At 42.3% G+C, this 24990-nt stretch overlaps 2 protein-coding genes across 3 annotated transcripts; both read left to right on the top strand.

The window, feature by feature from the left end:
* The first annotated feature begins 272 nt into the window (after positions 1–272).
* LOC102293466 (outer dense fiber protein 2) lies at positions 273–12276 on the top strand. The gene is made up of 17 exons (XM_005948933.3): positions 273–685; positions 884–1000; positions 1893–2032; positions 3081–3210; positions 3321–3452; positions 3700–3774; positions 3851–3922; positions 4014–4130; positions 5625–5798; positions 6351–6460; positions 8308–8443; positions 8595–8705; positions 8850–9113; positions 9256–9356; positions 9550–9712; positions 10930–11055; positions 12035–12276. The coding sequence occupies exons 1-17, from the start codon at positions 572–574 to the stop codon at positions 12179–12181; spliced, it is 2229 nt and encodes a 742-aa protein (XP_005948995.1). The 5' UTR covers positions 273–571; the 3' UTR covers positions 12182–12276.
* A 1256-nt stretch (positions 12277–13532) lies between these two features.
* Positions 13533–24163, top strand: gle1 (GLE1 RNA export mediator). Of its 2 annotated transcripts, XM_005948939.3 has the most exons (14): positions 13534–13742; positions 14836–15072; positions 15188–15346; positions 15805–15953; positions 16060–16120; positions 16415–16672; positions 16759–16981; positions 17289–17401; positions 18639–18851; positions 19033–19353; positions 19695–19799; positions 20003–20085; positions 20166–20229; positions 22312–24163. In XM_005948939.3, exons 1-14 carry the CDS (start codon positions 13644–13646, stop codon positions 22378–22380), a joined length of 2154 nt encoding a protein of 717 aa, XP_005949001.1. In that variant the 5' UTR covers positions 13534–13643; the 3' UTR covers positions 22381–24163. The 2 variants fall into 2 exon arrangements, with proteins under 2 accessions (XP_014185290.1, XP_005949001.1); XM_014329804.2 differs by lacking the exons at positions 20166–20229; positions 22312–24163 and having other exon boundaries at positions 13533–13742; positions 20003–20089.
* The last annotated feature ends 827 nt before the right edge of the window (positions 24164–24990 follow it).

Raw genomic sequence — 24990 nt, 5'->3', positions numbered from 1 at the left:
TATTTACTTTAGAAAAGCCACCAGTATACATGATCTGCATTTGAAAAGTAAAGCATTTAACAATACGTTCATTTTTTTTTGGTCTGGGTTTTTTTGTTATAACGGTTTTGTGCTGCGTTCACGTTACATGGTTTCAAACGGAATTCCCGAAACCGTCATAACAAAGGTATCTGCTGCAGCTCCATTGTTGCTATAAATATCTAACAACTGATCTGATTTTATAAAGTTTAAGAGATAGATTATTCCTATTCGAATTGAAGCGTGAAACCATTTAAGAAGGGTATTAATTTATTTGGATTTTTTCCGACACCACCTAAAGGCAGCGTGGACTTCACGATTACTTTTAATGGTTACCACGGACAACGCTTGCACAAAACTTTCCTCTCAACCAATCACAAAGCGGGATCTTGCAACCGAGCCAATCATCAGGCCGGTCGTTTGTCAAGCCAAACAACCGTTTTCTTTACAGGGAGAAGCCGAGATTCATCTTGGAAGCAGACTGTGTATCATGATAAAAATGTGCTTTTTAATACTTATTTTAACGGGTCATTAATGTGCCCAAACTGGGTCTATGAGAATGAAAACCCGGGATTCACCTCCGTCGCCGCCACCGGTTCACCTCCACGTACTGGAGACTACACCTATACATGTTCACATGAGGAGGAGTCCCAGCAAAACTCCACAGGTTACTGTACTTTATAGATTCGGGGAAAATACTGCTGATGTTAATCACATGTCGTATTTCTGCTGCAAAGATTTGTTAGTTTTCTTCTAGACAGCCCTCACCCCACCTTTTCGCAAGCTTTCAAAGAGTTTCCAGAGGAACAGGACGCTACGTTAAGTCTTGAAGCGTTTCACCTGAATCTGTTTACCTTTTCTAAAGAGTCGGGAAAAAGATGCCCAGGTGAAGGGCGATGGAGGTAGACCAAAGGTCCGGAAGCCGTGGATTCCTCCAGGAAGGCTGTCCTGCAGAAGAGATGTGGACTCCCACAAGTGCCAGGTCTCTTATTACTGTTCATCTCTGTTAAATGTACTGGGATCTGTGGAGAGGAAAGATTTTCTGGCAGCAGCTTGTTTCTTTAACAAAACAGATGTACCGAAAATATCAAAAAAACTACAACCAGAACCTATACTCTCATTTCAGGGCTGATTTACAAATTAACAAAGGTAGCTGATATCCATTACCATGGACCATCCGAACTACCCACGCAAAGAGTATTCACATATCACTTTGAGCTTATATTCCTTATTTTGACATGTTCGAGCAATGTTTTTCTGTTAATCTGTCTACCTGCCACTGATGGCACAGTATGCACAACATAGGGCCATTTACTAGAAAAAGTAGAAATGAAGTAAAAGAAGTAGAATTTAAGCAAGACATAAAAAAAACTACAACCCTGGGACTTGAGGATCTTAAAAATGATGTCCAGGGCAAGAGAAAAATGTCATAAATATCCACAGACATAGAAAAAATAAAAATAGTGAGCTGAATAAAAGGAGTTGGATACATTTTAACCCACAAACACTTAATCACACAAAGAACAACTGCTACAGTGGCTAACGTAGCAGGCGTTAAAAGACTTCAACTCCCACAACACCCTGCACATCATGGAGAGCAAGGAGTTCCCCTCCTAAATAATATTTGCATATGACAGACACATCTGGTCAACCCCTCACTGACTGGGATGTATTAATCATAGAGAGCCTAAGACAGGACCATCTTTTTGGCTTTAATTTGAGGATTAAACCTAATTTTATTTTTTCTAAGACACAGTCGAGGATACTTTGATGAACATGTACCTTGTTTCTTTTGGTAGGTGCAGCTGTTCTCAGTTTATTTCTGTCTTCTTTGAGGCTGATCCCTGAACCGTATTTCTGTTTGTCGTGATTAGACGAGCCGAGTGCGGCATCAGACAGAAAATGGGATCAGACATCAGAACGAAGCAGAGGAGCAGGAGGAAGAGCTGGATGCAGTGTCCAAGGACCTCAGCATCCTACTTAGAGAGCAAGAGAGCTTTCGCCGTTTGAGGAAGTACGTACAGCTTCAGCAGTCTGACACACAAACATTTGTACTACTGACCTCATATCCAGAGGAAGTTTAACCAAAATGGTTTAGTTGTACAGTTTCTCTGAATCTTCTCACAGGAGCACGAAACAAATGCTGAACGAATTCATGTTATAGCAATGATTAGGCAAAATGAATAATGAAATTAATGATGATGAGTGCCATTTCTCCTATTCCTATAATGTAAAAGCTGCAATGGAAGAATATGCAGTTAAATCAGATTTTTTTTCATTTGGTAAATCTGCCAAAAAAACTTTTTACTACAAAAGTCTTCTACTGTAATCTTTGCGTTGCAGAAGTCTCTTTAATGGGTGGCAACAAGTTTTTACACATATCTTTGTAAAGCAATAAAAGGAGGAGAACTAACAGTGAGTTAGTTACCTCTTGGGAGCTAATGTTCGTAGATTAAGGTGTTTTAGTTAATTTTATTTATTTTACAATTTAATGGACTTAACCAGCAGTGTCAAACTGCAGTCCTCGAGGGCCAGCAGTCAAGTTCTATAGTCTTGCTAATGACCTACTAATTTTATTCAGGTGTGTTACAGCAGGGACACATGGAAAAGTTTCACTACACCGGCCCTCAAGGACTGGAGTTTGACACCTGTGGACTTAATGAACTATACGCACCTGTATTGGTAGAGATTAGTATGTCAAATGCCTGATAAACTACCAGTGTGCATGGTTACCAGCACAACACTGAGAAAGATGGCGTAGCAGAAGGCTGCTCACCCAGAATCAAGGGTGCCCTGAATAGCTGCTGCACCTTTAAACTTGGTGCGATTGATGCAGGTCAACTGGAACGGGGACTGGGTACCAGAGGAATCACACAGTGTTGGCAGTCAGGGGAAGAGAAGGAGAACAAGTGGATTTAGCACAAGGAAATACAAGTTTCAGCTTTCAGTGACTCCTGCAACGATACTCTAGTAGAGGAAACGAGAATAATAAGGCCAACTTTTACTCCAATATACTTTCTGCTGATGCACACAATGATATTTCAGGTCTGCTTTGTTTACAGGTCAGATTCTCGAGGTCAACACAGAGGGGCAGATGTGCTCCTGAGAACCCTCGTTGAAGCAGAAATTGACGGCGTAGCTGTAGCCAATCAGCTGACAGCTTTGAAGGAAACTATGGACAGCTTTGCCAAGGTAAAACCTGCACTGGAAGATATTTTACTGATAAATCAAGTGGATGAAGAAATGAGGCAGAAGGAATAGATTAGGACATGTTTGGATGTGCATGTTTATTTATGTTTTAGGACAAGACGGTGTCAAAACTGCACGCCGCTTCTCTGGAACGGCAGCAGAAGTTGTTGTTGGAAAAGATCGAGATGTTTGATAACACACACCACGGCCTCCGACAGCTCCTCAGAGAGTGGAGTGAACATGAGGTACAGGAAGAAGACAAACATTCCCAGCCCACTGTTCCTTCAGTGGGCTGGTTTCAGTCATTATGCAAATATACTGTTTATAAGATCGGGGAAACCTGCAGTCAGCTGAGACTGAAGAAGTCACTTGGATGAGTGACGAAACTCCCACAAAACGCTACGTCCAGATGAACAGAATCAACTTTTGGAGATTAAGGAGTGGGACTGTCAGCGTGCCTTTATTCACTCCTGACTTTTACTGTATCCACAGCGGGAATCGCTGGTGAGGTCAGAACAGACAGACACCCTGAGAAAGAGACTGGCCGACAGTGAAGCAGACAACATGGTGAGTGATTATCACCCGCTTTTTACCTCATTTTACATCAGAGAAAATTTCTGAGAAGACGTTTCTTCTTTTGCAGCGCCTTCTGGCCAAACTCACCCACAAGGAGAAAGAGGCCTCAAAGCTTGCAGAGCATTTGGACTTTGAAAAGGTTTTCCACAACTAACTGATACCTCTCAGACAGACATGCGCACCCTTAATGATCTCTCCCGCTCATCCTCTGCTTCCCTCTCTCATTGCAGGACAATGTGAAGACAACCGAGGAGCTTTCAAGAATCCTGGAGTCAACTCGCAGCCACCTGGAGTCTCAGCTGAGCCGAGCAGAGGCAGAAAAGACCCGACTGGCCGCTCAGATTCAGGTCTGTTAACACAGAACGCGATCATATGCATTAACACACTGGAACAAGCAGACATAGACTACAACCAAAGACTTAAAAACCCTTTTGATATCTCAGGCCACATTTACTAGTCAATGCAATTAATGCGATCGCAAAAAAAATGCACAAGTGAGAGTGCAAAGTTCTGCAATTTAACTGCCAAAAATGCCACATGAAGGTATCTAAAGACATATTTGGTGCAAAACCTGGGGTTTGTCATAGCAAATACTTGTAACACTTTATTTTCATCTACGTTTAAAAATGCCTGAAAACAAGTTACACTGAATGAATATACAATATATAATAAAATGAAGGTTGTAAAGAATAAAAAAGCAAAAACACAACCAGACCATCAGCCACTGTGTGGCTTCCTCCAAACTCTAATTCATTCCACCTGTTTAGCTGTGAACTTCAGTAAACAGGATATATGACTAATCTTAACACCTGTACCCCCAGGGTGAAGTTACTACATCCAGTGTTTACACTGTTCCAGACATCAACACCAACTTAATACCAAATGACTATTGCAATTCCTGGAGGAATCTGCAATCTGCTGAAAACAGCACAAACTAGCAGGTCAAAAAAAGATTGACCCAATGAGGGAGCAACAAATCTACTGAAATAATAATGGAGTGTAGGCACTGGCACATGTTTCTCCCCAGAAACAGCAGTTAGGGTCAGTGAGCGCCAGCTGAAGGAGAATCAGTATGTTCTAACATGAAGGCAAACTCCTCTGGGACTGTGTGCGGATAAATGCGAGGCTCTGGATCAATCTCACAGCTCAGAAAGAGGAGGGCTGATTTATTACAGCTGCATAATCTTGAAACCTGTGAGTAAGAGCTGACTTGTGTATGTGTAAGAACATGAAACAATATTTCTTTGACTCTCAGTTATCGTGCCAAGTGTGTGCATTGCTCCTGTATTTTTTTGCGAGGCTGCATGTATTACATGTTGTACGATTGAGATATCTTGACACGCTCTGTGAACGTTTGAGTCACACAGATCTGATACAGAAGGGAAACTTGTGCGACTGCAGTTTTCATTATGGATGATCTCTGTGGAAATGTGACTAAAACCTGGAGCAATGAAGCCTCCACTACGCTCATGTTCAGGTTTCATGAGTGTGGTTCAGTAATGGGTTTAGACTGGCCACAAATATACAAGTGTTCACACCTTTCAGTTACAAAACAGACACTGAAGCCCTTTCTTTAAGCCAAAAGAGGCTTTTCCCAGGACAAGTAAGTCTGGCACAATCTTTTTAAAGTTTATAGCAGCACTTTAGCTGCTTTGTTTCCCTCGTCCTTGTTCTGAACATATGTTTTCTTTCATGTATCTGTTGTAAATCGTCGAATAAGTAACAACAAGAGTCTTTTGATGTGCACACTTTGCCAGTGAAGGTAATTCAGAATCCTAAACTCACCCTTTAGCATTCATTACTCTTTAAACCAGCTTTCCTGCTTCTCTCTCTCTCTGTAGAGGATGCATCAGAGCCAGGAGCAGCAGCAGAAGGAGCTCCAGGTGCTTCAGGAGGAGCTGCAAACTCTGAGGGAGCAGAGGGAGGCCGAGGAGAGAAGTCTGGCCCTGCTCACCGAGCAGGGAGAGCGAGCCGAGGAGGCCGCCAGGCGGCTCGCGGACAAACTTCAGGAAAAGGTCAGTATGTGCAGCCCGTGTGATTAAACCTGGTCACTGGTTTCCTAAAGTCACACATTACCTACATTATATCCTGTGATGAACTAAAAGCTATTTTCCAATCCATATTTTTAAAAATCTTTTCACAGTATTTCGTCATTTTCTGGTATTGCGGTAGATTATAGATGGAGAAGGTGGTGGAGAAAACATGTTGGTTCCTTTGTGTGACCGTCACACCTCTGTGTGGTTTCTTCTGCATGCAAATGAGTTTTCTCTGCGGTGTCTTGTCCGATCATGTGGTTTATGCAAATCTGATTCAAAGGAGAGCCGCTTGGCCAAGTGGCAAGTTTCCAGTGAAACACGCAAGCAACAGAGGTGAGGACTGCCTGCTGAAGGAACAGCAGTCTGACTGAGCCTGTAACAGGCATACAGACACTTCCTGCTTACTCTGTTCATTCTCTTTCACCTGTTCACCTTATTGAAGGTGACTTGTTTATGAGGAGCACTTGAAATAATAAATAAGGTCAAAAACAAAAGAAGAAAGTGTGTGAGTGTTTTTGTTTTTTCTTAAAGGAGTCCCAGCTGGCTCAGGCTCTCTCCACATCCAGTGACTGGTGCCTCCGCCACTCCAAGGAGGCAGCGGCTAAAGGACAGCTAGAACAGGAAATCTCTGCTCTCAAACAGTGAGTGCATTCATGGAAACACTCATTTAGTTCTTGTTTCTGTAAATAAATCGATAAATGTAGCCCAGCATCATCGGACAAAATGTGAGTCACCCTGAAAATTAAGGCGGCCGTGGTCAGTTTGAAATTTATGTCTTCATAAGAAATTTCAAGTCCAACTTTGTCTGGTTTGCTGGAGACCTGGAAGATGACAACAATGAGATGTGTAAGGCAGGGGTGTCAAACATAAGGCCTGAGGGCCAGAATCGGCCCTGCAAAGACTCAAATCCGGCCCACTAGACAGCTTTGGAAAATATGAAGGAGTACATAGATTTTGACTTTGTAACTGTATTTTCATAAGTTGGACAACTTTTCTTATTGATAAAGGAACCCTCGCCATTTCTATTTCATAGTACACCAAAGTAATTAAGTAACAGATAAACAATTACATGACAAAAGTCCCTGCTTTTTCACTATCTACTATAGAAATGTCTGTCTCCTTATTTGATATGTAAGAAATGTTGTTTTTATAATTATGGGACAGTCTGGGGAATCAACAAACAGAACTTTTTTTGAGCCAGTATTAGCAAGAGAGCTGGGGGCAGCGGGGCCATCACATGGTCCATATCTGGAGGATTCCCCAGGCACGGCTGAGCTCGCACTGAGCTGGTTCAGTTCCTCCAGATATCAGCCAGATATCCTGGTCTGGTCCACGTCCTCCAGAATAGCCATGGTGGCAGAGCCGACTGTTCCATGGGAGGAGGAAATGGAAGTGGCTTTGGAGAGAAAAGCCAAATGCTGACAAACAGGGTGGAGTTGCGTTCACCTTTCCAGCTGGAGATGGATGCAGAGGTTTCTTAAATCTCTTTGTCACAGGTCGCATGAGGAGGAGAGCTCTCTAAGGTCGCACAGAGGAGGCAGAGCAGGAGAGCTGTAGTCTGTGGAGGAATGATGTTGTGGGATGAGGATCCTAGGACGGCCTGCAGGAGCTGCTCCGACACACCGAGACCTTCCAGGATTAAAGGAGAAACCTCGGGGGTGGGGGAGGGGTGGTAACACACTGACAACCCTGCAGCTTAGTCTGTAGCACTTTTGGAGATGCTTCAGTGTGCAAGGCAGGTGAAACCAGCTGTGCTTATATCAGACAGGCATACATTTACTGGACTTTAAACTTTTTTTTACAGGGAATTTCCTTCCCTTAACATATGTTAAATGGAAACCCAATTTAAGAAATGAAGAGAAAAGGATGTGGAAGTGGTGGGCAGCGTGGGGTCATTTGGTTGGACCACAGACTCTTGACTGTGTTTTTTTTACTGTAACCCTGTCGAAAAATCCCACCACAGCAGAACGTGTACGAGGCCGTAGAGATGCCCAGGTGGCAGTGGACTCGTGCACCTCAGCAGCTGATATCGTTCACTTAAGGTTGTTCATTACTGTAGGTAAACAAGGATCTGTGACTGGTATAATCTATGTTCCTCCTGTTCATGCTGGACTTGGGAAATCAGCTCTCTGGTGTCTCTTTATCTGCTTCTGCTTCTTGAAATCACTAGCAGTAAGATGACTGCTAACCCTCCCACCCTACAAAATCACCCATCACACAGTTTTTATAAAGGAGGGAAAAAGCCGGAAAAAAACAAAAACTTCTTTGTATCCGGAGCTTTTTTATTTACTTTTATTTATTTGGCACTTCTGTGTTGGCTCCATTTTCAGGCCCAGAGGGTGTCACTTGACACAAACTGGTACTGAAACTGAGGCTACTGACACTTTGGAGCTGCAGCATCTGTGTTATGGCCAGAAACTGAAACAATGTTACTTAGAAAATTGTGGTTGTTGAGTAAAGTAACCTTTTATACCTGTCTATGTCACAGTCAGGTGATTGAGCTGCACGCTCAGCTTCAGTCAGCGGAGGAGAAGAGTCGGACGGAGAGGGAGGAGCTCCGGGATCAGCTGCATCATCTCAGTGCCGAAAACGCCTCCACCAAGCTGCACAATCAAAGTCTCAAGGTATGTTCAGGAGAGTTAGCAGCACGCTATGGATTTGGTTGATATGAAATAAAAACTGTTAAAGAAAAACCAACAGCTAATGTTGTTTCAAAGCTTCTGTGGTCTAAGGGAAATGTATGTGTAGTTTATGATAAACATGCCTCACATTTAGAGTCAGCTGACGTCTTCTGAGGAGACACAGCGAGGGCTTCAGTCTGAAGCTCGTCAGCTGAAAGCGTCGATCAGGAAGTATGAAAACCTGGTGGAGAAGTACAAGAAGAAGGTACAGACACACGCTCACTTTAAATACAGATTTAACATGAAAGTCAGATGGTACTTTGTTCTTACATATTATAACTTTTAAAAATGACTTTAAAGTCTCTGTGCTGAAATCGAACCCGTGTCGGGGTGATAAACCTCTCTGCAGGTCCAGCAGGCTCGCCTGGAGTCCGAGGAGTACTGCCTGAAGCTGGAGGCGGTGCAGAAGGAGGCGCTAGACGTGCACGTCAGCCTGGACAGGGAGAAGGAGCAGGTGAGGTGGGAGCTGCTGGGGAGGCTCAGAGAGCTCGAGACTCTACCGGACAGATTGAGGAAGACCGAGCAGCAGCTCCGAGAAGCCCAGCAGGAGGCTGACGCACGCGAGAGGAGGAACATGGAGAATAACTCCGCCCTCTCTGAAGTCAGGCACAAGGTAGAGGTTTCATTCAGACCCAAAAGACCCAGCATACTTAAAAATCTGGAAAGATTAACAAGTTTGATGAATATAATCCATGCAGAGTGTCCCCAGGAACCCGTCATGGCTGACATGTTCCACTAAACGTTTTCCTTTGCAGGTGGAGCAGCAAGGCACTCAGCTGGAGACACTTCAGCAGAGGAACCTGCTGCTGCAGGAGGAAAACAACGTCTTGAAGGAGAAAGTGTACAACTTCGAGAGGTAACAGTCACAGAGAAACTGCATTTAATGGACATTATTCAATTCAAGTTTATTTATATACCGCAGAGCCAAATCACAACAACAGGTGCCTCAAGGTGCTTTATATTGTAAAGATCCTACAGTAATACAGATAAATCTGTATTATATCTGATCTTTTCCATGCTGTGACACTAGATTTGTGTGTTGGTTGCAGGAGGCTGGAGGGCTTGAAGGCAGAAAACAGAGAGATGTCTCAATCTCTCGCTTTGAAGGAAGCCAGTATCCACAGCATCCAGCAGCAGCTGGAGGAGAAGAGTCACGAGTGCAGCGTCCTGTCCAGACAACTGCAGCAAACTCTGGACGACGTACAGAAACAGGTACAGACACGTGGAGTCACGGAGGTCTCACAGTTCCACAAAACATCACACACCAGACGGGTGAATGGGTTAGCGATGTGCGATGAGTTTAAAGCCAGAGGTTTCAGTATCAAGACGGTGGCTCTCCTTCAACTTCTTAACAGCTACCAAGATGCTGCTGAACTGGTTAGAAGTGGAGTTTGGTTCACATCTACCTCGCCCAATAAAATTCTCCTAATAGAATAACTGTAAAAGGAAATGCATGTAAGAGAAGTGATTTGACAGGTAGCATCACTCATGATCCTGGACTTCCCAAACTCTAAAGTGTTCAGCAGTGACCTGGAGGATGTTAAGAGATTGCCATGGTTACTGGTGCTGAACACTTAAGCTTTTCTGAAGCAGGTTGCGTTTGGAGTTTTGGTTTAAAATCAGCTGGAGGCTCCACAGTGTCACTAATTCTTTTATTTTGATTTAATAGCTTTTATACCTGTCCCCGGATTGGGAGGGAGGGATGGATGTTTTATGCATGCACACTGCTGATCTGTATCTCACTAACGTCACTGAGTGAAGTCCTGCTGTGCAAACACTGACACACAGCTTGCACGCATTAACTTGGTGATGCAGAAGGTGTTTAGACTGCTGTTAAGTCTGCAATTAAAGCAGTAAAAACTTAGACTGCAATTGAGATTAGAAAATCAGTCAGTCGACTTTGTTACTACATACATTACTTATTGCAGGCAATATAAATCAGTACATTTAATTTCACATTGATGTGGTCAAAAAATCTAATGATTTCCATCTCTCCTTCATTGGTCTGTGGGTCAGTCAGAACTGAACACAGCAAGCAGTCTTTAACTTAAATGGTGAAACAAATGTATTAACTGGTGATCGAGCAAAATTGTCCTTAAGTCAATTAAATCAGACTTTTTTTTATATATTTGCGCGATTAATCCTGTTAGTAAAGTGTTAGTGCTGCTAATGTGGGTGAGGCTCAAAACTTTGGTTGGCGTTTCTGTTCTGTATTAAACTGATGATCCAGAGTTTACACCTCCTCAATGTGAGCTGTGTCCACGTCCACACTGACTGCTGATCATTGAGTTAAACTGGGGTAAAAACTAAAGCTTTGATTTAGGTGTTTGTACACACTCACTAAAGATAAGGTCAAAGAAACTAAATCATCAGTTTTTCCCTGAAGGATTTCGGTGCTCATATGTTTATTTTTCACGTTCGGCCTGCAGGTAGACGACAGCATGCAGAGGGTTTTAGCCAAAGAGAGATCGTCTCAGTCTAAAGCCCTGGACCTCCAGAGCCAGCTGAGCCGAGCCAAAACGGAGCTGAGCCAACTGCAGCGAAACAAGGAGGAAGTAAGTCACCGCTGAATGCTTCTACACATGCAGGCAGGCTTCGATAAAACCAAGAGGCCAGCACAAAAGTATTTCAGGAAAGCTCCTTCTGGCCCATTTGGGTCAGTGGCAACAGTTCCACCAACCTTCTACAGCAGTCAGCAGAGGAGGTGTTTGAAACCTGTGGCAAACATGGAGAAAGGTGGAGCGGGAGCCACTTTTCACGTTTTGCTCATTTGCAAATAAAAACATAGTTAGGACCACGTGTTCATGTAAAATATTTTAAGATTAAGGCCAACTAGCCTTTCAAAAAAAAAGTTTAAAACACAGCAGCTCCTCCGTCACAGCTCACTGAGGAGCTCCAGCCTCACGCAGCAAGTGGCAACATGACGGAGACAGCGAGCTCAGGTGTTGTGAACGTAAATGTGTTTTCAAATTTCCAGCAGCAGCGCTCGTTACTATAATCACTATAAAAACCTTCGCAGGTAAAAAGCCAATCATCCTTCATTAAACCACCTGTTCAGCAATCATAAACGTGAAGACAGTCATCCGTTCAGCTGCTCGCTGTTTCACAGAGTTTCAGGATGAAGAAAAAGCATGAAGACAAACTCCCAGCTCGGTTTCTCACTCTGGAAATCTGGAAGTCTTTGTAAACTTTGCTGCAGGCTGACAGCAGCTGTTCACTTTCTCTCTATATATTTCTGTTACTCTGGTTCATTGTTCATTAATTACCATCAGCTCCTCACCCATAAATGCTTTGAAGAAGTTACTGTTGCTGTGACACATGTAAATGTGCGCATCACTCCTGTTTTTTTTTTTGTCCAAAGACACACAGACACTTATTGCTTTCACTGGTTTTGTCCTTTTAGTAAATCTGGGCAGATTTAAGGCAGCTTTGGTACTGAAACTGATACATCACATGATAATGATGCTCAAAGATGGTCAGAGAAAAAAAGGTGATGTTGTGATGTAGAAGTGTATCCCTGCCTTTGTTTCCCAGATGGAGCGGCGCTTCCAGAGCCAGCTGCAGAACATGAAGGACCGGCTGGAGCAGTCGGACTCGACAAACCGCAGCCTGCAGAACTACGTCCATTTTCTCAAAACCTCCTACGGAAATGTGTTTGGTGACTCTCTGCTTGGAAGCTGACAAGCAAAATTTATCCAGCCTGACCAGCAGTGATCCTCCCGAACTATCGTACGGGACATAAACCGCATTTATTAAAGGTCTGCTTTTGACTTGAAGGTTTCATGTTTTGTATGAAATGAATAAAATTGAATTTATGGATAAATTCTCAGTTATTAGTAGCCCAAACATTTTATTTATGTATAACTTACCAGTAACTTAGCAACTGCAAAGCCAAGATAAGAAACTCCAATAAGAGTTTTTATGATTTACAATATTCTTGCAGATTTACAAACATAAAAAATGATGTGGTTTATATTATAGCATTTTGTATTTTACACCAGAGTGACATTAAAGTCAATGTAAAAAAAAAGAAAGAAGAAAAACAGACTTGTTTCATTTATGTTAGGAGGTACTTTTGGAACATTATATCTACATTGTAAGATTACAATGTAGAGAAATTGGACTAAAAAACCAGCGTTTTAGTTCACCACAGCATGTTTTACCCTGTTGTTTTATGCGTGTCAGATAAACGAGAACAGTCTGTGAAACATATCAATACAAAGACTGGATGTTTAAAAAAGAAGGAACATCTAGGGCCTGATCTGCTAACGGTCTGCGGCAGTGCAGTCTCCTTTTGGCCTTAAAAAGCATGTTTTATACCTGTTATGGTTATGATGTTTGGTTCTAGAAGTTTTTTCTTTTCAGTTTCCAGTCCTATGATCAGTACTACTTGGATTTTTATGAAGCAGCAGAAATGAACTTGTTTCTTGGTAGAATGCTGATTAAGTAAACTGGATAGTCATATAGAAATTATAGAAATATTACTAGAGAACCCTGCGACTGCATGTAATGAAACACATGTTATTTTCTTATGTTTTCCTGCTGAGTACTGAGCCAGTAAAACCCCTTTCTTCTCCCTTGTTTAGGATTTCTATGACTGAAGTCAAACATCACAGTAAACATTAATTCATGATAATCCTACAGGCTCGAATGCAAGAATAGACCTTATCAATCCAAACTGAGTTATACTGAACCTTGAAAATACTTTGATCAGTTAATATAGCTCATAATCTTGATTTAGAGAGTTTGTATAAATCTATGTTCTTCACGCGAAGCAACTGGAAAAGAAGCAGATTTTCTTACAGCAGTTCAGCTGTGAACTATAGGAAGGCGTTTTCTAATTTCCTTTCTTAATAAAGGAAAGTGAACCTCGGGTCACGTCACTCAGTTAGGAATCTTTCTTAGCAAAATGGACTGCGGGAACCTAATAAAGAAATTATCACAGTGCATAATAGAGTTATCTCTATCATTTTGTGATGTGTGATTATACAGATAGCAAAGAAATAAATATATAAAGGTCCCAGATGGGAACTTAGTAAAGTCCGGTGGTTTCTCTTCGGATTGTATTTTATGTAACGCCGTATGGCGGATTCAAACTTGACTAGCATTACTGCTAATCAGTTGTAGTTTTTTGTGTTTCGCGATGCCTTCTGAAAGTCTACGATGGGAAACTTTACAGGCCTTAAAAAATTCACCAAAGGGGAAAATCTCCTTCGACCCATTCTGGTTGGAAAGGGGAGAGGTGAGTTGCCGCCAGGTAGCTAAAAAAAACAACTAGAGCTAGCTAAACGGTAGCTAGTTAAAGTTAGCACGCTACGCTTGTTTAAAATAATCACTACAAGGGTGGATTTTATTCAAAGTGACAATTTAATCAGTTAGATCAGGCAGTAAGACGTCAGCTCAGAAGCTAATCAATAAACAGTGGTTGAAAACAAAGTGTTAAGAGGCATTTACGCAAATAACGTAGTATAGTTGCGTACTTTTTTATTTTTAATCTTCAGACATCCTTTTATGGAATTTCATCAAATGACTACTTTTATTGCTACTTTTATTTGAGAGATAACTAATGTGACTTCCGTTTATAAACTGTGAAGTATCTATCTATCTATCTATCTATCTATCTATCTATCTATCTATCTATCTATCTATCTATCTATCTATCTATCTCGCAAAGACCAGTAGGACTTTCTTTGAAAGGTTTTTATTCTATTTTTTTTTTTTTAAAGACCAAAGTTGATTTTTATGGCGCTTTTCGAGTTTGGGAGGCTGAATTCCATTTTCGGTTCCAGATTTTCACACAAGGGCAGTGGACAATGGTCAACTATAATCCCGCTCTTCTTGTTTGCGGTGGTGACATGCAGGCTGTCAGATGAGGTCAGGCAAGAGTCTGTATACACTGTGAGGTTCAGGGATGACATTGTGAGACTAGTGAGGAGGGAGTAGGTGGCGATATAGGGAAAAGGAATGTGTGTGTTTGAGAAGGAGACGGGTGCAACAGTGAGGATGTAAGGAGCAGAGGTAGTGAAGGTAGAGGACTTTAAACCATCCAAAGAAATGGACAGCACACAAGAAAGGGGAGGCAGGGGACGAGTGTCAGGGGTGATTTGAAACAGATTTCTGTTGTTGAACTCCATGTTTATAAAAGCAGAGGTATGAACTCACTGATTCCTCATGAAGGTGTTACATGGAAAATCCAGTGTGTTTGTTTTTGTTTTGTTAAAATCATTTCAGGCTTTAAGAAGTCCTACTTTCTGAAAGGATATGGCAACATGAGTGATGCATACAGTTTCTGTGTATAAACCATCTGTAAACGAAGCCCGCTTGTGTTCTTGTAGCCTCTTTTAGCAGGTTGTAAAGACTCCCCAAGCTTGTCTCCAATCGCTGGTGTCATATTGGAGCGTCTCAGCTCGGCTCCCCTGCAGAAGTCATCATCCTTCCTGGGCTCCAGATCCGGAGACTCCAGCCCTGTTCTCTCAGAAGTCTCTATTTCTTCTACCGGATCTGTCGCCGATGTCAGCGCCAGGACAGCTGCATTTTCTGCAGCAGCGTCTGTAAAGAACGAGCGAGAACAGGCAAGTCCTCAATGTCTCTCTTATGTGTCATGTTGTAAAACAGTTTTCCAATTTAACTGAATATCTGACCCTGATGGTTTTTGCTTTGTTTTTTCCTCATGCTGATTCTGTGTAGAGTCTTAGTGATAAGGTGAAGGAGGAAAGTCCAGAGGCAGATGTCAGTGGAGTTTCCAGTCCTACGTCACTTCCTGCCATTTCCCTCCTGTCTCCCAAAGCCATGGAGATGGCTGGCTGTATCATCAAAGTTCAGGAGGAGCATCGAGAAAAGGCTAAGGTTCAAGTTTTTGACAGTGTTTTTTATTTTAATTTGTTTTTACTGAAAAACAGCTTAACAGTGATCATCTTTTTTTTTTCTTTACATTTAATTTTATTTGCAAACCTAACTTCAAATGTTTTTGTTTTTTTTGTTGTTGTTTTTTTTAACTCTTATGATTTTTGTCAGTAGCAACTTGTTTTATTGTATTTATTTTAGTTTGTTTGCTTTCAGCTTTTGTTTTTAGAAACTACCGTAACATGTAATCTAAACATATGAATATGTTCAGGCTTTCCTGTGAAAGTTTATGGAAAAGCATGTAATGTTAGACGCTTAGTAATTACTGGAAATGGGTCTAAACTTCTTCATACTAACCTCTGCTGGCTTGCTGATCAGAGTTATATATTTTGCATGTTGACCCCTGCGTACTATATACTTGGTAAGGGTCTCACCGGACTGTCTTCTATCTGTCGACTCAGTTGGCCCTCAGGGTGCGGCAGGAGATGCAGGAGAAGCTCGTAGCGGCGGTTGCGAGCGCCGAGTCAGAGCAGCTGAAACGCTTTGAGGAGCTCATGGAGCTGAAGCAGAGGCAGGAGTACCAGAGTATGAGGGACATGATGGAAAGAGAGTAAGGGAAATCATGACGCATTCGAAATGATTAAAATGCTTAAAAATGTCTGAAACGTTACATGCGATTAAACACCTGGTCTGGTTTTCCACTTCCTGTACTGCAGAACAAAGGAGAGCATCGGGCGTCAAGAGAAGCTGAAGGAGGAGCAGCGGCGTAGAATAACGGTACGTGGAAAGTTCAGGAAACGTGAAGCTTAAACCCATGTTTGTCAAGTTGTTTACTGAAGTCTTTAATTTTGCTTGTTAACCTTACAAAAATTGTGCATGTTTCAAAGTGTGAAACAGATTGTGAGATGCTGGATGTGCAGAGCTCTGCAGCAGGAGAAGTAGATGCTCTTTATTTTTGGTAGTCTGCTGTAGTAATGATCTCCTGCACATACAGGGGCATTTCTTGTGCTCAGTGGGGTAGAAAAAGTTATCTCGTTCCTGTGCTGTTCATGCTTTTTGTTTGTCCGTCAGCTCGTCAACCTACGGTTGAGGGAGGCAGAGCAGCAGCGTCTTCGGGAGGCAGAACTCGAGAGGCAAAGGCAGGCGGAGGGCAGGGAGAGACTGCGTAGCCTCAACAGCATCCAGGAGGAGATCCTGCAGCTCAACCAGCTGCTTGAGCCCTCCACCCAGACCAAGACGGACCTCCCACCGGCCAGCCTCAGCTCCTACAGCACCCGAGGGAACCAGCTGTGCTCCCAGGTGTCGGAGGTGGTGCGAAAGACTGCAGAGGTCGGTTTACATCGAGATTTTTAAGGTTTATGCTCCTCCTAATTTCTGCTTGTACTCATGAAATACGTGTGTTCTGCCTATTTCAGGGCAACTTCCCCAGCTTGGAGGACATGACTGTGGCAGAGCGAGCCCTGCACGAGATGAGAGCGCTTATTCGGCTGATGCAGGAGGAAGCGGCCAATGTTCGAGAGAAGAAGAAGAAGGAGCAAGAGCAGGAGGAGGAGCGCAGGAAACAGGCGGAGCTGCTGGCGAAGCAGGAGGGGGAGAAGAAGGCGGCACAGCTGGCCAAAGAGAAGGCACAGAGGAAAGGTGATGAAGGAGAAGGCTTAGCTGCGTCATGCATCTGTACAGCTGGAGGTGTTGTCAGCAGCTTGTGCACAAAACAAAACATCCTGTTTGCATAAAATAATTTGGAGAATAAATATAGACCAAAGTATGGATTTTGACTAATTTATTTATTTACTTTTACTTTTACACACACACACACACACACACACACACACACACACACACACACACACACACACACACACACACTTATTTATTTATTTACCCCCCCTTATCCAGATATATTGCTGAGTGTTTTCACCATTTCATACTGAACCTCTTCCTGCAGGGTTGCAGAACAGCGCTGAAGACGTCACGCTGAAGTGGTACAAGGATCTGCAGGAGGCGGCCTCTCGGTGCGCTCAGTCCTTCGAACAGCTCAGCTCTGCAAAAGACGGACAGGTGGGTTTGTTCACATTCAGATGAAAGACTTTGAGATGACGGAGGAAGGACTGTGACATTCTTAAAGGTTTTAACCTACAAAGGTCCCAACAAAGACCATTCCAGCAATATTTTAATTTAATAGATTAATTCTTTAAGTAGTGAATCCATCCATCCATAATTTATGAAATGATGGACTTGGTTGATGGTTTCTGTGTCTGTGTAGGCTTTTACTTTAGGATCTGGACTTTGAACTAGGAATTATTTAAGTGATGACCTTAAAGATCTCAGTCCTGGTTCATGTATCATTACTGGTGCAAATGAGAAATGTTTTAACACCGCAGGTCACTGAATTCTCAGGGACATCGAAAGGAAATTTCATCCTCTTTTAATAACTCTGTGACTGGCCTCTTTCCATTGTTCTCAAAGCATGTTTCCATGTTTGATATGAGGGGTTCCCACCTGACCCACTCAGCTGAAAAGTATTAAAGACAGCATTTGGTCATTAAAAATTCAAATTTAGCTTTGACACTGAGTGTTATCTGAGTTATAGGCTCACCAATTACCCAAGGACCAAAACTGCCAAAATAAATACAAAAAAGAAAGTAAAAAATATATACTGTTGCAATTCAATTAGTTCACATAAATATTTGTATAATGAATTCATAAAATTGATTTCTTTCATTTGTTATTTGCCCCCTGTTGTGGCGCTCCTTGGACAGGACACTCTGTTGTTCAAAGTCTAGAGAGCTGTTTGTCCTTGAATAAATAAATGAAATGAAATAAAATAAAAATATTTATCAAATTATAAATAAAATAAAAATAAATAAATGCACAGGTTAAATTGAAAGGGAAGGAAAAATAAATAAAATGAATTAATAAATAGCAAAATTTACATGGGAATGGGGAAAAAGATACTAAAACTGAAAAGTACATTACTGAATTACATTCGGAGGATTTAATAGTATAGATTTTTAGTTTTTAGTTTTTTTTAAATATATAATTACTCAACTTATAATATAATAAGTTGGGTCATTTATTTTTTAATAATAATTATAATAATAATTATTATTTTGGCCACCATTTTCGAGCCTTAATAACTTTATCATAGGAGCTGATGGTGTGAAATCATCTCAGTTTGAAAACTTCATTTAATTCTTTCGTTATAACATTTTTAAAAAGCAGCTCAAACACAAGCTGACACACACGAAACGTCTTCACTGTCTGTTTATGACTCGAGTGGTTTAATTTCTCCCAGACAAAGAAACTGAAGCTGGAGCTCCAGAAAGCTGCCACCATCCCTGTCAGTCAGATCGCCAGCAACTCCGGATCGCAGCTCCGAGAAATCTTCGACAAGATCGACAAGCTTCTGTCGGGACGGCCGGTCGTGTCCGGGGGGAAATCGGTATCCACCTCACAACATCCGCAGGGTCTCGAGTTCGCCAGCTACAAACTGGCGGAGAAGTTTGTGGTGAGCGTGCGCACAAAACGAATGATTCGACACAGAAGTCTGTTTGTTTGTGAAGTAATCCTTTGTTAATTTGATATATTTTGTCGTATTTGTATAAGCAAGAAGAAGCTGTGATTTTTATTTTTTTTTTCAATTATTATTTTTTTAATATGTTTTATTTATTTATATTTTGGTTGTGTAGAAACAAGGAGAGGAGGAAGTGGCGTCTCACCACGAAGCGGCCTTCCCCATCGCCGTGGTGGCTTCTGGAGTCTGGGAGCTGCACCCTCAGGTGGGAGACCTCATCCTCGCCCACCTGCACAAGAAATGCCCCTATGCAATCCCTCACTACCCTCCGATGAAGGAGGGCACGCCCGTGGATGAATACCAGAGGATTCTTGGTTACCGTGTAGATGACTCTGGGGTCGAAGGTCAGGACAGTTTCTTGAAGAGGATGTCCGGGATGATTCGCCTCTACGCCGCCATCATCCAGCTGAAGTGGCCCTACAGCTCCAAACAAGGGGTAAAAACGGTCCCACTTCCTGCTTTTATAATGTCAAACAAGCAAAACTTCAGACTGAGGAGGCCGAGATTTCTTCATGATTCTTATTAGGAAACGAGAAAGACTAAAGACGCAGTTTTAAAAAAACAAACAAATAACCGGAGGAAGAGAAGATATATTATTTCTGTGCATCGAGGAGGTTTTCAGGAGAATTGATTGGTCTCAATCATTGGGCGTAACTTACTCTGGAGCATCTTAGTTACCATGGCAATGAATTGTCCAAGGCTAAACCTAAAGTTGCCTATAATGTCTAAAAGTCCCTCACTTTTTCAAAAATGTATTTATTTATTTTTTTGTTTCAGCCCGTTCCTCATGGTCTGAACCACGGCTGGCGTTGGTTGGCTCAGATGCTCAACATGGAGCCTCTGGCAGACGTCACAGCGACTCTGCTGTTTGACTTTCTAGAGGTGAGTCTGGACACATCCTGCATATTATCAGGTGTGTTTGTTGCTTCAAACAATCAGCGGCTTGCATTACCGGCCCATGAACCATGAAAAAGTGTCAGGTGAAATGACCACAGTCCCTGAAACTCTTTAAACCTAAATCTAAACTTCAGTTTCTTTGTCGCTGAAAGCAGCTGTGGATAACTGCTGAGCGTTGTTTCCTTCAGGTTTGTGGGAACGCTCTGATGAACCAGTATCGGAGCCAGTTCTGGAAGCTCATCCTGCTACTGAAAGAGGAATACTTCCCCAGGTAGAAAGCACGTTTTAACAGTAAACATTTCACCTGCAGCAGTCATGTGGGAGGTTTAACCTAGAAGTGTTTCTGTGCAGGATTGAAGCGGTGACCAGCAGTGGACAGATGGGCTCAGTCATCAGACTCAAACAGTTCCTGGAGGTATGTTTGACCCCCCCCCCCCCCCCCCCCCCGACATGCTGTGAAGGTTTGGATGTTAGCTCAGTGAATCCTTAAAACAGACATGTGCAGACTGTAAAGGAATTTATGAGTACGTGAGTGAATCCCAAGCAGTCTCTGCTCTTCCAAATAAAAAGATTGATAACACTGATGAAAAGTGACTCCTGCTAGTTCTCTGGTACCACGATTGCATCCGAGAGGAGGGAAATGGTAAATGGCCTGCATTTGTATAGCGCTTTACTAGTCCCTAAGGACCCCAAAGCGCTTCACACTACATTCAGTCATTCACACACTGGTGATGGCAGCTACATTGTAGCCACAGCCACCCTGGGGCGCACTGACAGAGGCGAGGCTGCCGGACACTGGCGCCACCGGGCCCTCTGACCACCACCAGTAGGCAACGGGTGAAGTGTCTTGCCCAAGGACACAACGACCGAGACTGTCCAAGCCGGGGCTCAAACCGGCAACCTTCAGATTATAAGGCGACCTCCCAACTCTTGAGCCACGATCGAAAGTGGACATACTTGACAAAGGAGGTTTAATATGGAGCTGCCAGGCATGAGGATAAGGGGAAGACTACAGAGGCGGTTCATGGGTGTATTGTGACATGCAGAGGATGGTGGGATGCTGTGAGATGAAGGCAGATGAGCAGGTGTCAGTTTGTAGTTATTTAAAGAGAGGGCTTTTCAGTGTACACAAACACGTTCCTGTGCAGTCCTCTGGGAAACGCAACAGGGAAGGGAGTGGCAGGAAAACATGGAAAAGCATCAAATAAACATCCAGCTTGAAAACTGCAGACAGTATCTGCAGTGGAGACGTTGTTTTTATGGTCTGCTTCACTTCAGCTCTTCTTCTTTTTTCTTTTTCTTTTTTTTAATGTTTTTTTGTTGATATTAGATGGTGGAGAGTGAAGGGAAAATATTCAGTAAAGTTCCTCGGGTCAGATTCACACCCTGGCCCGAGGAACTTTGGTCGCCTGCTCACCCCGTGAGCTAAACTGGTTCCCTCATTTTAGCTCTTTGTGTGTTTTAACTTCACTCTACTCCACGGCGAGCTGATGGACCGACAACGGCACAAATGAGAGTAGCCACCAGACCAGTTGACTCATACTGCGGACACAGCCTCCATCAACAGACGCTCTCTGCGGGTAGACGGGCTGTCCGAGGCTCCCTGCGGTTTTCCGAGGCACTGCCAGCGAGAACCATGCTGAGCCCTTCGGTCATCACAGGTCTGCAGCCATGAAGCTGCGACTGAGCGAACAAACCACACGATGGTTAGAAAATGCTTCAACAACAGCAGTGCTCATTACTGTAATCTATATAAAAAAACAAAAACAGTAAGAGTTTAATAAGCTGTTTGGTAAATGTGAAATTTAACTGGCAAATAAAGGGAAGCGTCTGAAACTAAACCTGCAGATTAACGGCTTTAATATCGATCTGCTGTAAACCCAGAGAGAAATATTTCCTTCCCTGATAAAACTCTGTAATTCCATGCTTGGGTTTTTCTCCTTCTTGCACCTCCTATAATTCAAACTGCTGAATTATTCAGAAATAAAATGAAATAAAGGCCAAAAAGAAGTTGATTTACAATTCAAAGTGCTGCATGGCAAACAGTAAAACAGTTAGGGGGTAAATAATGATTGTAAAACAAAAGGGAGCATAATTAAAACCGGTGTACTGTTTACAGAAACGGGTGTGAAGTAGATCTAGTCTGGATTATGAGGAGTGTTTACAGACTGGTGGCCTAATCTACTTGAGCACTTAAAAGTGAAGCTATAGAAAAGGTTTGACTTCAGCTACAAGTCTTATTTTAGAGACTCTGACTTTGAAAGCAGACGGAGCAAAAATGGCACAGATTTGAGAAATTCTGTAATATTTGAACTGAACTGCGTGACGCTGAGCTGGATTAAAACTTTGGAATTAAGTTGTATTCTCACTGAGCTGAGTTTAAACATCAGCTCAACATTTTAAGGGGCTTAATGATGAGATGCTGTCTGTTATTACACACAGTACCAGTGCAGTGTTATGCTTTTATTGAAATGATTGTTTTTGTGCTTTATCTCAGACATCGCTGCAGAGACGACAGATCAGTCCGCCCAGAGGCCAGCTGGGCTCCGGGTTCTGGAGGTCTTGACCGACGAGGACCTGCGCTGGGTGACGACGTCATTGTAGGACTGAGTCAGGCAGAAATGAATTGAGAGCATCTGTGAGTGGAAAGAGGGGAAAAAGTTGTCCTGTGGTTTTAGTTTTTATCTAAATGAGCACACTGACGTCGCACACTGACGTCGCACACTGACGTCGCACACTGACGTCGCACACTGACGTCGCACACTGACGTCGCACACTGGAAGCCTCACGAGTCCTCTGCGTTTGTGAGGTCACATTTTTGAGGTCACATCTGCTTCTGCTGACCTGAAGCAGACCTGTAGACACCTGTGGGGTACTTTTAACCTTAACTTCATTGGCTGCTTTTCTGCTGAAATTCTTGAGCTTTTCTTAAGTTTTTTTTTTTTGTTTGTTTGTTTGTTTTTTAATTCCCAGGTGTGTCGAGTCATTCCTCCTAAAGAGAGACGCTTTCACAGCCTTAACTTTCACGTTAAATTATTTTGCTGATTCAGATAATAATTTTTAATAGTTTAACTTCTTGTTTTTCTCCTTTTTGTGGCACAAAAACAATAAAATCTCTATTACAAAAATAACTAACCAGTTTTAAAGTGTTTCAGCTGCGCAGACACCGGTGAATGTCGTCTTATTTGTCGATACTTCGGTGCATTTCCACCATTGCTGCTCACGCGTCTATCGCCTTACTCGCGCAGAGTCTGTGTAGGCAGCTGGCAACATTTGCTCATTCAGATCTCTGACATACTGGAACAAAATGTGGTGAGATTGATTAATAAAAACTGGATTAAAAGCTACTGAAATCAGAAAGTGAAACAATTATTTGTCGATGAAGTAAAAATCAAATGATTGATGCTTTTAAAGGTTCTTCTTGAAAATCCCTCTGTTTTTAAAAATGCTTTAAAACCTTCCAAAATTGAAGCTACCAGCAGAACTGCTTTGACTTTATCATACTTTATTTTAGAGATGAAGAGAGATCTGCTGAAGTTATACTCATGCTGGGTTCTAATGCTGTGCAGTATCAATTTTATACCACCAGATGGTGCAGTGAGTAAGTTTAACCTTTATTTAACCAGGTAAACACAGCCTGACAAAAGGCAAAGCTTGTAGAGGAAATGGATAAAATAATAAAAGAGCAGCCGCACACGTCTCTAAACATTACAGCAATGCTGCTGGTAAAATGCTGCCCCCTGGTGGTGAGGGGTTTAGATCCCGCAGAGGGCAAATTACAAAAATTACCTTTAAAGGCTGCTCTGTTAACATCCGACCTGAAGAAGCAGATTGAGGGCATCTGCTCAGGTGGCCAGATGTGCCTGCTTTAATTTCTGAGTGGAGTAAAACATGAGAAAATGAGGACGTGTTGATTTTAATGCGTCCAAGTCAGTGAGGTTTCCAGTGTCGTCGTTTTATTTACAGCTCTCAACATAAGTTTCATCATCCTGAGGAGAGAGAGAAGCTGCTTACTTGCAACGTTTTAGCAGAGCAGGTAGAAATCTGTTTATTCAGCCTTAATATTTTCTGTTCAAATCAAATTGTGTCAAATGATTTGGACTTTTTATTTATTTTTTCACTGTGTGGAGCAAAAATTCATGGTTTGAAGTGTTGTTTTAAATCATTGTCCATGAGAGAAACCAAAGGTTTGATCCAGAAATGATCGCAGACTGTTTTGTAAAGTGAAACTCAAAGTGATTTCTGAATGTAATGAAGAATAAACAAATGTATTGGTACCAGAATTAGTGCAGTCTACAGGAGTTGTTGAAAACGTGCAAACTAAATGAAATAAAATCAATCAACACTTAGTGGAAAATTTCCCTTTTGGATTTCTTGCTTTTGCTCATCGCGTTGTAGAAGTCTGTCACATTATCATTTATTTTTTTAATTAATTTTTTGCTTTAATCTTCTAAAATCAGATTATTTGGGGCTTGTTCTGTGTATTTTAAACTGTCTGACATGACATTTTGAGCAATTTTGCAGAAGTTTATAATTTGGGGCTTTTAATGATTTCTTTTCCTGGGGTGGAAGGAATGTGCAGCTTGTCTTCTCACACAAGATCAAAACTGTAGATGTTATTTTACTATTAATCTCTGAGAGCTCTGTTCTTTGCATCTTAGCTTCCATTTAACTGAACCTCTTCAAACATGGCAGCTGTGTTTCAGAGGGTTCCAGTATGTTTACTGCCAAGTTTGAGGTCATTTGGATGAACTGTTCTTATCATATTTTGGCTAAAGGTTGTCTGTTTGCAGTGTTTTATCTGCAGTGACTGCTCCCTGCCCCACTTTGCATGTAGGGGGCTCGACATGTTTGTCTTCACAAAGATCCAAGACCTGCTGTCATGTGTAGTTTGGAGATGGTGGCACTATGGAAAAGAGCAGAGCACAGCTGAAGATGCTTAGATTTTCACTGGGAGTGACCAGGATCAGAAATAAGTATTTCGGAGGCCGGGCAGTTTGGATGAGTGCAGAGGAACAATGGTGGATATACTGGACAGAGGAAGACACAGCAATAAACATGTTGAGCCCTTCTAGAGAGACGATTCATAGATTTAGTGAAGGACATGCAGATGGTTGACGTGACAGAAGAGGTTGCTAGAATGGGTTGAGATGGAAGCCAATACGGCGAGCCCTAA

Source organism: Haplochromis burtoni, unplaced genomic scaffold (genome assembly GCF_018398535.1).
Source record: "Haplochromis burtoni strain Fernald_Lab_line unplaced genomic scaffold, NCSU_Asbu1 Contig_43, whole genome shotgun sequence".
In the NCBI taxonomy this organism is placed as follows: Eukaryota; Metazoa; Chordata; class Actinopteri; order Cichliformes; family Cichlidae; genus Haplochromis; species Haplochromis burtoni.
This window is presented reverse-complemented; position numbering and strand designations above follow the sequence as displayed.